This window comes from Homalodisca vitripennis, chromosome X (genome assembly GCF_021130785.1).
Source record: "Homalodisca vitripennis isolate AUS2020 chromosome X, UT_GWSS_2.1, whole genome shotgun sequence".
In the NCBI taxonomy this organism is placed as follows: domain Eukaryota; kingdom Metazoa; phylum Arthropoda; class Insecta; order Hemiptera; family Cicadellidae; genus Homalodisca; species Homalodisca vitripennis.
In genome coordinates, this window is record NC_060215.1 from 61,616,442 (window position 1) to 61,629,421 (window position 12,980).

The 12,980-nt window shown below is 33.2% G+C and overlaps 1 protein-coding gene across 7 annotated transcripts in view; it reads left to right on the plus strand.

Moving 5' to 3' along the window:
• LOC124369058 (condensin complex subunit 2-like) overlaps positions 1-12,980 on the plus strand; it is a 122,751-nt gene that overhangs the window by 47,200 nt on the left and 62,571 nt on the right. For all 7 annotated transcript variants that reach the window (XM_046826767.1, XM_046826765.1, XM_046826761.1 and 4 more), the window contains 2 exons: positions 6,966-7,055; positions 11,817-11,852. In XM_046826767.1, the coding sequence (XP_046682723.1) occupies positions 6,966-7,055; positions 11,817-11,852 (126 nt within the window). The remainder of the gene's footprint in view (positions 1-6,965; positions 7,056-11,816; positions 11,853-12,980) is intronic.

The window sequence follows — 12,980 nt, forward strand, 5'->3', positions numbered from 1 at the left end:
GGCTTACGTTGTTAATTTTTTAGATGAAGTGGTGATGAGGAATGTGACAGTGAACAAGATGACATGATACATGAAAATAATTAAATGTCTGATGGTACAAACGTTGACAGCAGTGATAATGAAAGTGACGATAACCCACCGGCTAGGCCTTGTGATTTTGCGTGAAGTGTTGGACCAAATACTGTTAGTACAATGCGTTTTACCGGCAATGATGGAATAAATCCTATCATTTAGAGGTAGTTAAGAGAAAACTGCACTGAATCAGATGTGTTCAATCACTTCTGTGACGAAACCTGTTGGGCTCAGGTAACCCTTTGGTAGGCTTCCCGCTTGTGGAGAATCACCACTGCGCCTTCAAGGAAAGTTTTGGGGGCGTTTTATTGAAAAGATACCTCCAACCACCAAAGCCAGGCCCTCAAGAAAATGTAAAGTTTGTGCCTCACAGGGGAAAAGAAGTGAAACAGTGTACCAATGTAAAAAGTGTCATGTTCCACTTCATTTGGGAACATGTTTTTGAGGTGTTTCACACCCGAACCAACTTCTAAAGATGTATATTAAAAATTTGTAAATGGTGTAAATATATTTCTATACAAAAAAAATTACATTTTGTGTTCATACAATAACAAGGAATAACTAGAGTAAATGTATAATATTCATAGCATGTTATACATTAAGTGTTATGCAATGTGCACCTGTTCTTACACGAAAGCATGGAAAATATCCAGTTCTGTAGTCCAAAAATTATAGTAATTTATTCAGTCACGAATGGGTTAATAGAATATCCAGCCCCTCTTGAAGAAGGGCTGGAAAAACTCCATCCGCCCCAGGAGATTTAAATGGCTTGAACGATCTTATCGCCCATTTAATTCTTTCGTGTGTGAATAGTCTGTTAGACAACTGTCTGGCTTTTGCCACCTCCCGACTGGATCCCCCCCCATATAGAGAATAAGTATCCTCATTACGAGTTAGCTGACCCCCCGGAAAGTGTGTCTCCAGAAGTAGTTCTAAGGTCTCCTTCCTGTTCATAGTTAGGTCTCCATTGTCCTTTACTAGGGTCCCCATAGGATTTGTATGCTCCGTTTGGAGAGTTTTTTGAAGCCTGGATGCCTCGGGAAGACTGTTAATATTTTTGCAGAAATTCCTCCAGGTTCTTCTTTTATTCGTTCTAAGTTCTTTTTTATATTCATTTTGGGCCTGTAGATAAGGGAGCCAATCGTCTGTCCTTTTTGCCCATTTTAATAATTTCCTCGTTTTGTTTCTTAATGTTTCCAACCTCCCAGTCCACCACGGCACATCCCTCTTCAACCGGTTTTGCCTGGGAGGACAGTTTTTCTCGTAGGCCTTTATTATAGCTTGCTCTACTATTTGTGCAGACCTTTCTAATTCAAATTCATTTTTCTGAAAGGGTCCTATTTCTTCCAACTCTTCTGCCAGGGACTCTCTGTAACCTCTCCAGTTGGTCGATTTAGGAACCCTGTGGGTCACGTATCTTTCCCCTATCTCCTCTATGTCGAACCTAATTGGACAGTGGTCCGATAGTGAGGCCTCCTTGGAGACGTGCCACCTTACTATATTTATGTTTTTGAGTCCTGTAGATAGGGTTATGTCTAGGACTTCTTTCCTATTTCTAGTTATAAAGGTTGGGCTTGACCCTCTATTCTCTAACACTAGATCATTGCTGAACATAAACTGTAGAAGTTCCTCACCTCTCTTGTTTGTGTTCGTACTTCCCCAATACGTATGGTGAGCATTGCAGTCGCAGCTGAGAATGAGGGCCGAGCCTCTGTCTCTGCAGCTCTGCAATAGTCTTTCTAATTCTTTCGGTGGGCAGCTTGTTGACAGGTTGGGGAAGTAGGCTGAGGCTATGGTAACCTCTCTGTCCCCTTGCAGTGAAGCCACCTTCACTGTAGCCGCCACCAGATCTCTTATAATTACCATAAAATACATTGCATGTTTATAGTGAATGTAGAAATTTTATTTTTACATCAAACACCACCAATCGGGCGAAATGTTTTTAAGGAATGATCAAAATACACTCCTTCTTCTACTTTGTACCTTTGCTTACCACCATCCGGCTACTCAACGTATGTCAGGCCTACAAAATGGTTGAACAAAAGTATATGAATTTTTTTACAGTATATGTGAAAGTTGACAAGAGGGAATGACTTGGTTGTTCTTTGTGAAAGAATTTGATTTCTTTAAGTGATATTTTTAACACCTGTCGTCTTAGTTTTTAAACATACGTGTCTGGTTATAACTAACGTATAAGTTTTCTTTTTCATTGTTGTCAAAACATTGTTTACACAATTAAATTCAAGACATATTTCGGCATTGTGTGGAGAGCCATCTTCATTCAATAAATGTTAAGCCGGGCCACGGAAATCTCAAAAAAGTCATGGAAACTATTAAGGGGTCGAAAAGCCACAGACTGTAATGAGGGATCACTGAAGTTACCAAAAACTCGTGAATTATTACTTTAAATCATTGAACTTTCAGTTTAATATCAGTTTATATGGCATAATTATATTGACTAGTGACATGTCGAAGCCAAATCTAGAATCCACTGAATCTTAAATAAAGATTCGAATTCCAGAATCAATCAAGGAGATTCTACAACGAACTCTCTAGAGACTCGCCTTGACATAATTTTTGGTGATCGACAATAGACAAATTATTGCTTGCTAAAACGTATCTTACTTTCTGTTTAAAATATTGTAAATAAATAATCTTACTATCTGAGTTTTGAAAATAATGTTTTGGTTGCAGTTTGTATTTTCTATATTTATGTTCACTGTGAGTCTGTTGCGTATACTTGTGGACAACAGCTGATCGAGAGTACACGAGTTACCAATCACTGAAATATGTTTATTGTTGTATTTTGTACATGGAAACCCATATATAGATATCCTAACTATCCTAGTTTTATAAATATTGTGCTTGCAGTTCTGTTATGACATTGTTGTCTTAATACTTTCTTTATTAAAAGGCGTAGATAGATTATTATATTAACAAATTATCGTACTTTTGTTAATAATATAAATTTTGTTTGTCTTGAGGGAAAGAGGCCTCCGCACGTAATCCTAAAAGGATCTTTGAGCTTCCCTTACTTATGTTTATGCCCTCAGAATCTGAGACAATAATATTTGGCTTCCAGGTTGTATTTGTCTTGATTTTTACAAGTATTACTATGTATTAAAATTACTAGGGCTGCTGATTACTAAATACATGGTAAGGTAAAATTATTGTTGTAAGAAATGTTTCCTTTTATCTATGCATGTCTTTCCCAATTTAATTATTACTTTCAATTGTGTTGCACAATGAGCAGAGGTATACATTTATAAAAATTAGCTCTGTTACACCTAATATCTCAAGTGCTTACTGTGGTATTCATTTTAATGCTAACTTCTTCTAAAAGTTATGGTTGTTCAAATTGTGAAAACATCATGCAACAATTATTTACATTACCATTGCTTTATTTTATTTTTGTATCTTCACATTAATTTATTTTCTTTATTCACTATAAAGAAGTAAGATTTACAGTTAAAAAAGAACAAAATCATTTTGTGCAGTGTTTCTAACTTAGGCCATGAAGCAAAACTTGTTTTGTAGAATAACAGAAGTTCATTGTGGATTGTACTGAAGCGCTTTTGTATCCTAACAGAACATCAGTTAAAATAAGATAAGAACATTGTGCAGTATAAATAAATTACAGTGTCAAAGCAATTTTAACATTAAATTTTGTTTTGTTTAAGTGAAACTTTTAATTTACAAGCTGAAATCCCAGTTCAGTAGGGATGGATTAACAATGGAGGATTTGAAAGAATGACAGAATCAGGGACATTTTTTCTTATGTTTACATGGCCGATGTCATAACTAATATCTAAGTTTTCTGGTTTACATTGTTTAAAAAATGAAAGTGAACTAGAAACCTAACATGTTAATTACGGACATTTGCCATTGTTATAATATGTAACAACTACAAAAATAACTTCTTTATTTACGTAGGATAGCTAACGTACTTAATTTTCTTATTACAATACTCCTGCACAGTGGCCTTGCTTCATTCAGTACAATAGCCATGTTGGTAGAATATTATTGAGTGTTTTTGACTACATATAGTTTACAGGTGAATTTCGTAAATATTTCAATACCTGTTTCATTATTTAATTTTTTTTAGTTTTTACCAAAAACTACTATTTTACTAAAAAAAACATACTATTTGGTTAAAGAAACTGGTTATAACTCAATAAGTATTTAATAAAATACCTTAACCCACAACAACCTATGGTAGCCATATATTCGCATTATACAGTACTCACACAGATTGTGATCATCTCATTTATTATTTAGGCTGATAACAGTTAAATTAGCTAGTGTATCAAGTGTTCAAACTATACATCGAGAGATTCCATACGGGCCCTGAGAAGCGCAACAGGGGAGTGGTGTCGTACGGAGTGGGAGAAGCCGTCAAAAGAGGGGAGGGGCTGTCTGCCGCCGCGCCGTCGCGCCACATAGCTTGCCACTGTCACTATTGTCAGTGAGCTGGATCTGCGTGCTGCGTACGATTATTTAAACACATGTTAGACAAATGCAGTATGCATGATACAAACATTGGCAGTATAGTTAACATACTTCCAATAGTAACAATTAAAATATTTCTATCTGAATTTAAACGTTAATGTATACAATTGAAACTTAGGATTTAAGAACAATAATTTTGTTTACTTACTGAATGCTGTAAACTGGTTACTGTGGTAGACCTTCGATCCCACTTAGATTAAAGTCACCATTATCATCATCACTGCCACTCTCACTCATGCTGCTGTCACTGTCACTATCATCTTGCAAATTAATGACGATATGTTCTGTCATTTCGTCAATTTGAGGCTCTAACCTAATGTAGTCTTCCTCTACTTTTTTGACGTGGTTTACACGAGATAACCATTCTTCAGTAGTTATTTCCTCAAATGTTGTTTCCACAAGCTGCTTTATTATTTCCATTGAAAAAGACACATTACGTTTAGACACCCTCTGTTTCATGACACTCCATATCATTTCTATAGGATTAAGTTCGGGATGGTAGGGAGGCAAGCGCAGAGTTGAATGACCGTGTTCAGCCAAAATTGCATCAATTTTGAACATTTTAAATTTAGGTTTGTGTAAATTAATCAAACTGTACAGCTCCGGTTTAAGGCTACTTGTTTGGAAATTTATATTTCTGTCTGATAGCCATTTAATCATGTCACCTTTTCTGGAATTAGATGTTGGCGCTCGGTTAATTTCGACATTGTGGTATGGGGCATTGTCAATCACAATAACAGAATGTTCAGGGAGATTGGGAATTAATTTACTTTTCAACCAATTCTCGTAATTTGCAAAGTTCATATCGTTATGGTAATCGCCGGTTTTTTTGCCTGATTCAAAAGTTAGCAACGCGTTTTTTATAAACCCTTTCTCGTTTCCAGCGTGTACTATAATTAATCTTTTTCCTTTGCTAACTGGTACTTTACATCCCTCATTGCTGTCGTCAGTCCAGGCTTTAGGGGTTGCATGAGTCGTATGAATATAAGTTTCATCCATATAAATAATGGGTCTGTTCTCAGATCTGTACTGAGTAATTTTTTTCAAAAAAATTACTCTTTTCTCTCGGATGTTAATTTTTTCTACCAATACTTTTCTGTCATTAGTAGCCTTCTTCCATCTAAAATTCATTTTCTTTAAAATGCATCGAAGAGAGAAAGAACTACCTTTAAAATTAATTGAACTCTTCAGAACAGATAGCAGAGATTTTATTGTTGGTCTTTCGCCATGAATTCGGTGAAATTCATTTATAGTCCTCCTAATAACACCTACATCGAAATTGTCTAGATCGGTTTTAGGTTTTGTACGATTTCGATTCTTTTTCGGAGTGCTGAATTCTGCATTGTCTTGAATTATTTTTTTCCTCTCAGAAACTATTTTTTTAATAGTTGTCAATGGCACGCCAGTTGCAGCTTTTACACGGACGAGAACATTGTTTATGTTTATTGCGGCGCCACTTTCTTTCTCATTTTTCATGTATTCATAAACGTTTGCTACGATTTCTCGAGCTTGGCTATGATACACTTTACCACTTCCAACTTTTTTCAAGAAGTTTACACCCGCCATTTCAAAAATATCACACGGAAATCCTATAAGCAGTAACGGCGGCAAAACAGTGCAAGTATCACAGAGGCAAGAAGAGTGTTGAACAAGCAAGCGCGAGGTACACAGCTCCGCGATACAGACTGAGGAAGCGTTACCCCCACTCCTCCAAATGACAAGTAGACCACTGCGCATCGCCAGGCCAGGGCCCGTATGGAATATCTCCATCAGTACATTTCTCTCAAAATTCTCTTTGATATGAAACATTTATTGTTGAAGTTTAGAGTATAAGTGCAATCAAACCCGATGTAAGAATTGTTTTTGTTACAATTTGGAAGGAATGTAAGTCAAAATACAATTTTTATCCAAACATACCATTGTGTATTGCTTATTTCTGAATAACCAATATTGAGTTTTCATTAGTGATGATCAATTATTGAACGCATTGAACGCTCATATATTTTACAAATTGATGGAAACAGAACTATTGGATGATAACTACTTGGATCCAAATCATTACCTTTTTTTAAAAGGGGCTTAATTTGTTAACTTGAATTTTTAAGGGAAGATTCTAGATAATGACGATGAATTTATCAAGTGCAGAAGTGAGTTGATTAAATATTCTAATGCACTTTTTATTACTAGTACTGGAATATTATCATATCCAGTACTAAATATATATCTTTGGCTGGAAATTTAGAGCTCATTCGGTACTAAGAAAGGGAATACACACACAAAACATGTGTTTGGTTGAATCGCAGATAATTAAAAGTTAATTGTAAAATACTGTAACTTCTAAATTTAATAATATTGTATCAAAATAATCCAAACTATTTTTATAGTGAACAAGAATCGTACACTTGGATCTGCATTAGAAGTAGACTACGATAGAATGTCATCATCAACATCGCAGTCACACTGTGATAATGAAGGTAAGTTTTTTTCTTAATAGGCCTGCCATTGCTCACCAGTAAGTAAGTACAAGGGAGTATAGCATATGAGTGTTGCAGATATTTTTACTGAAGCTGAGCTGATATTAAAAAAATGTGACACTTCCAGTATCTGATCAATTTTAAGTATTTATTCAAGCTAGGCAAGGATCTGAATTAATCTTTGATAACCAAAACAGTTCTCAACACAAATTAATCAATTCTGGGTATTCAAAAGTGTTTTGGGTCTCAAATTTATGTTTAGCACTCTACATATTTTATGAAATTTTGAATAAAAAGTAGTGATGTGTTAAACCCGAATCTCGAATCCATCGAATCTTCAACAGAGATTCTGATTTTAGAATTGATCGACAGTATTCGACATTCGAGTCTGTTGAGATCCGCCACATCGTTATTTATCGGCTGATTGATAGTACACAAATAACCAACTGCTAAAATGTGTTTTGGCATACTTTGAATTTTCAAAACTGTAAATGCATAACCTAATTCAATAATGATTGTACTTTTGTAAATAATGTTTTACTTACAGTTATTATTTTCTTCATTTATGTTTGTGCAGTGCCATGAGTCTGTTGTGTTTATTCGTGGACAGCAGCTGATTGGTATTACGTAAATTACTGATCACAAAATCATAATTTGTTGTGTATGAAAACCCGTAATACATACACCTTAATAACAAATTATCGTACTCTTGTAAGTAATTATTTTGCTTGCAGTTAGTATGTTCCATGTATGCCCAGTGCTGTGAGTCTTCTGCGTTTATTCACGGACAACAGGTGATCAGCATGACAAAAATTACTGATCGCTAAAATGTATTTTTTGTTTATGAAAAACTGTAGATAGGTAATCTAATAAATTAACATGCTTTTGCAGACAATATTTCACAGTTTCTATTTCACATGTTTACGTTTATACAATTCCACGTGTCTTCTGCATGTATGTACTGGTGTCACAATTTCATGTTGAACTTAAGTGTGTTCACTCCACATTTTTGTAGTTGTATAAATATTTCCACTATAAAATATATTATGTTTATTTATTTGTCATCAGACGCCACCCCTTTGAAATTTTAAAAATATTTAAAGTTTAATATATGTTTAAGTAACTAACTGAAGTGAGTGTCTGTTATAGTTTTGCTCATTAAAAGTATATATTCTGAAAGTCCATATTATCATCCATGTTTTATTGATTAATAAGTATGACTTTGTTCTTAAAATATAGCTATTGCTCTGAACAAATTCCTTTACAATAGAGTGGATATTTTTGGATTACTTTTTATGTTATCAGTCAGTCTCCAAATATTTAAGAATGACAGAAATTGGATTGGTGGTGTGTTTGTTTATTTCTTACTTAGGTAAAAAAAAAAAAACTATTAGGATTTAAAATTCAAGAATTGGGAATAGAATTTGGAATGGGAATCGATATTTGAAAATTCTGGATTTATCCACCACTATAAATAAGTGTTGTATTTTCCATGGTGTACAGATTGATTACCATAAAGTCATTATTGCGTAAAATTATTTTATCATAATGTATGTTGGGAACGTGCAAGGCCTGACTGAAATAAAATCAACTTAACGACACTGTTACATATTATTTGGCTTAGGGGTCAGTAGCCTTTCATATAAATGACTTGCCTGATTCATGGGCTCTAAGTGTACCATAGCACTTCTGCTTGTAGTCACACACTTATACTTGAGTTCAAACAATGACCTAGAAAATTCTTTAGAGTTTGAATTCAAGGAAATTTTAAAACATTTACTCCCATGAATTTTGCTTTTTCAAAATAATTTCAGTTGCTTTAAACAGGTATGGAATGCACCTTTTAGTCTACACTTATGGTGCAGAAAGTTGCTTTATCTTTTGTTGAATCTCCATTACGTCGTACAAATCAGAGTCCTTTCAGAATCAGATAATGTTGACTTTGGGAAACAAAACAATTGCAAGGAAAATTATCAGATGTAAAACTAAGTATGGAAGTTTGGCAAAAACTGAGTTGAAAATTATGCTTTGTGTACTGGAATTTATTTATGATTAAATGCCCATTTGCCACCTTTTACAATGTTATTGTAAGCCACTTATAACTTCTTGGTAATACTCTTTATTGACTATTGACTGATAATAACCAAAATTTTCCTTTGATAAACTGTTGGAATTATCTGTATGTTACTTCAACTTTACCATGCTTTTTTAAGACAAAATTTACCACATAAACCAGCATATGACTAATACTCAAATATTAACTTTTTTTAGGTGTCCGTACAATTTTTAATAAGCTTTTGAAAAGATTGTATACATGCAAGTTAATAGATTTTTCTGGTGCGTTATAGGAATATAAAGATGTTGCAGTTTGTGGAAAGAAAATACTGCTGTCAAGAATTAATAAAATAGGTTTCACTTATTGAGCACCCAAAAGCAGAAAACTCAACACCTTAGAACAGTTTCATATTTGTACAGCAATCAAGAGAGAACCCACAAATATCCTGACTGACTAAAAGAACTTTCAAAGTGACATTAAATTTGACATCTGAATGAAATTTAACAAACACAGATGATATTCTTTTTCACCTGCAAATATCAAAGTCAAAAAATCTTCATTTGTTGTTTTAGTTACAATGCTGTAACATTTGAATAGTGCCAATTTAAACTAACTAAAAACACTAATATAAAATGAGGCTATAATAAAACTACCTGATTTGCAAAACAAAATATCCGTGTAATGAATATAAAGCCTTTTCCATGAAGTATGCTTTAAGCTTTCTTTTAAATATTTTATGTTCTGTTTCTTGTTTGATAGCAAATGGAATGGATTTAAGAATTTTGGATCAAATGTATGTTGGTTTTTTTTGTAAAAATATTTAGTCTATGGTGAGGTATTAAAATATTTTTATTACGTGTATTATACAAATAAATTATGTTGGTCATATAAGTATTTAAGTTTTTAATTTTAGAACACATAATTGTATCCATTATATATTGTCTGTAGACAGTTAAAATTTTCAATTCCTTAAAATATTCTTTCACAGAATCATTTATTTTTAGTCCTAACATAATTATTTTTTTCTGAGATTTTTTCTGTGTCCGAATTCACTATGATCATTGGCTCAATTATTTCCTTTTTTGTTGGTTTTAAAAGATGTATAATTTTTTTGTTTATATTTAATTTTAAATTATTTTCATTTAAAAAAGAATTAATGTTATTCAATTCCAAATATGAAAGCCTCTCTATCTCATCTACTGACTTAGTTGATGGTTTGAGGTTTACATCATCTGCATATAAATCAAGGTTTTCCTGGGGAATGTGTTTTAAACTAAAGTATCTTTCAAGTAACAAAAGAATAGCAATGGTCCTAAAATTGATCCTTGCAGAACTCCAAAAATTATGGTTTTAAGTTCGGAGGATACTCTCAAGATTTTATTTTTAAGGATATCGAAGGAATTTCTACATATTGAAATCTACTAGTAAAGTAAAATTGAAACCATTTTAAACAATTTAATTTCTTAATTAAAATTGAGTGATCTACGCTATCAAAAGCTTTTGGAAGGTCCATAAAAATACCTAGTGCATATTCCCCTTAATCAACAGAATCTATTATCGACTAAATATTCTACTGTTGCACTTATTGTCGATCTACCAGTACGGAATCCATGCTGGTCATTGTCTAATAGATTATGTTTCTCTAAAAGCGTCATTAGCTGAGAGTAAACGATTCTTTCATAAATTTTTGATGTTGAGGGAAGTAGACATACAGGACGGTAATTTAACATTTCTTATTGTCATCCTTTTTATGTATCAGAAAAATTTTCGCTATTTTTAATTTATCAGGGAAGATGCCAGATATAAATGACGGATGTACTAAATGTGCCAGTATTTCACACAAATGTTCTCTAGCAGATTTCAAAATTATAACTGGTATTTTATCCATTCCACTTGAATAATTATTTCTCAGTGAGCTTAGTATATTATTGACATCCCTAGTAGTCACAGGTTTAAATCTAAAAGTTGGTTTTCTTAAATTATCATTTAACAATTTGTTAAATGTATCATCAAGGCAGACATGCTGAAGACTATGTTGGCTAAATAAATCAATCATATTTACAAAACAATCATTAAAATTGTTCGCAATATCTGTAGGGTCTGTCAATGTTTTATTACCTACATTAATTTTAAAGTTATCATAATGTTTTTTACAGTTTTTGTTTCCTACCTCAGCCCTATACCGTTTTTACAATATTTTCAGACTTGAGAATCTTATCATTATAATATGCTTTTTTTTTTGTTTCATGAATGTTTTCCCTATAATCCATCAGTTTTATTTTCAAGTTTTTTCTGTGTCTTTATCTTTAGATTATCTGACAGTTAATTGAACCAGGTTGGTTTTTTCTTCTTTTAACATATATGTTATTAATTTATTATTTGAATTTCTTTGTTTAATTGTTTTCATGGGGAATTCTTGATTGAAATAGAATTTGAGTAAGTAATCAAATTGATCATATTTTTCCTCAACTGAACCAAAATATACATCATACCATGATTCTTTTGATAGCATATATGAAAAAGTCCGTAGATTTTCTTGAGAGTAACAATGTTTCTGAACAGTTGTAAAAGTGCTATTACTTAAGGTACGATCCGGGCATCCGAATTCCAGAATTTTCCCATTATGGTCTGAGAGACATATTATCTCATTATACTTTTTAGACAAATATTCCTCACTCATTAATATAAAAAATTGTGTGTTTTAGATTGGAATACTGAGCCGGATGAGCCAGTGGATTTTGGTAAGTTTTATTTGTTTAAAAACAACACTGTATAGATATTAAAGCCTCTTAGTTGAAGAATGATATCAGGACATGTTAGCAAACAGTTCAGTATGTGTTTAAATTCACATATAAAGAATTATAATTTGAAGACACGTATAATATTGATCATTTCTCTTTATCACCCACCCCTTTCACTACCCTCCTTTACATTGTGTCTTCTCTTACTGCCCGTTTCTCTCTCTCTCTCTCTCACTCACACGCGCATGCACGCACACACACTTACTACAATATATTACATGTCTATATATTTGAAATTTATCATGTCCCAGCAGAGCTGTTTGGAAACATGTAATTTATAAGTAAGTTGTCAAGGCTACAAAAAAGTGATTTATTTGATTAACATCTGAAATTTCGAAAGTAAATGTAACATGTATAAAATGTGCACAACATACTTGAATTTCACACAATGGAACAGTGTTATAGCTTTGAATTGGATTACTGACAAAATAATTTGTATTTTAGCATAGAAATTTAATTAGAAAATGGCTCTTTTATAGAGTATAATTGAAAAATATTTGTGAAACTTGTATGAAAAATGACAAGTCGAAACAGTGACAAAAGTACCCTTTTAGGACTAGTATGTAATTCCTGGACTATAGGAATATAAGTGATTATAGCCTTTAGGTAATTAACTGTGATCAGAGCCTTTGGATTAATTTCGCAGGCATTAGTGACCCCACATCCTATGGCTTCGTAAGACTACAATACAAAATTAATTGTATTTCTGGATTTCAAAATGTGATATATAGGCTATATATTTTTTAAAGGAGAGGCTGATCCCCTTTTTACTCTAATTCTGCCCGTCCTTATGGGGCACTGGCTTGTGTGAGGAACTTATCAAACAGCATAACAAGAAAGTTGGTACAGTACAAGTTCAACATTACTGATTATATGTGCAACAGTTCACAGACAAGATTTGAACCTGCGCTGCCCGTAACTCAGACAAAAAATCCAATGCCCTAGACTGCTCGGCCACCAGCTCTCTATATAGCACCCATTATGATACAAGGCTGAAATTTGGCTCTCCTCTAGTCATTGAAACAGTTTGGCTTTGTAAAATTGATGGTAGTACTTAAGGTACTATGT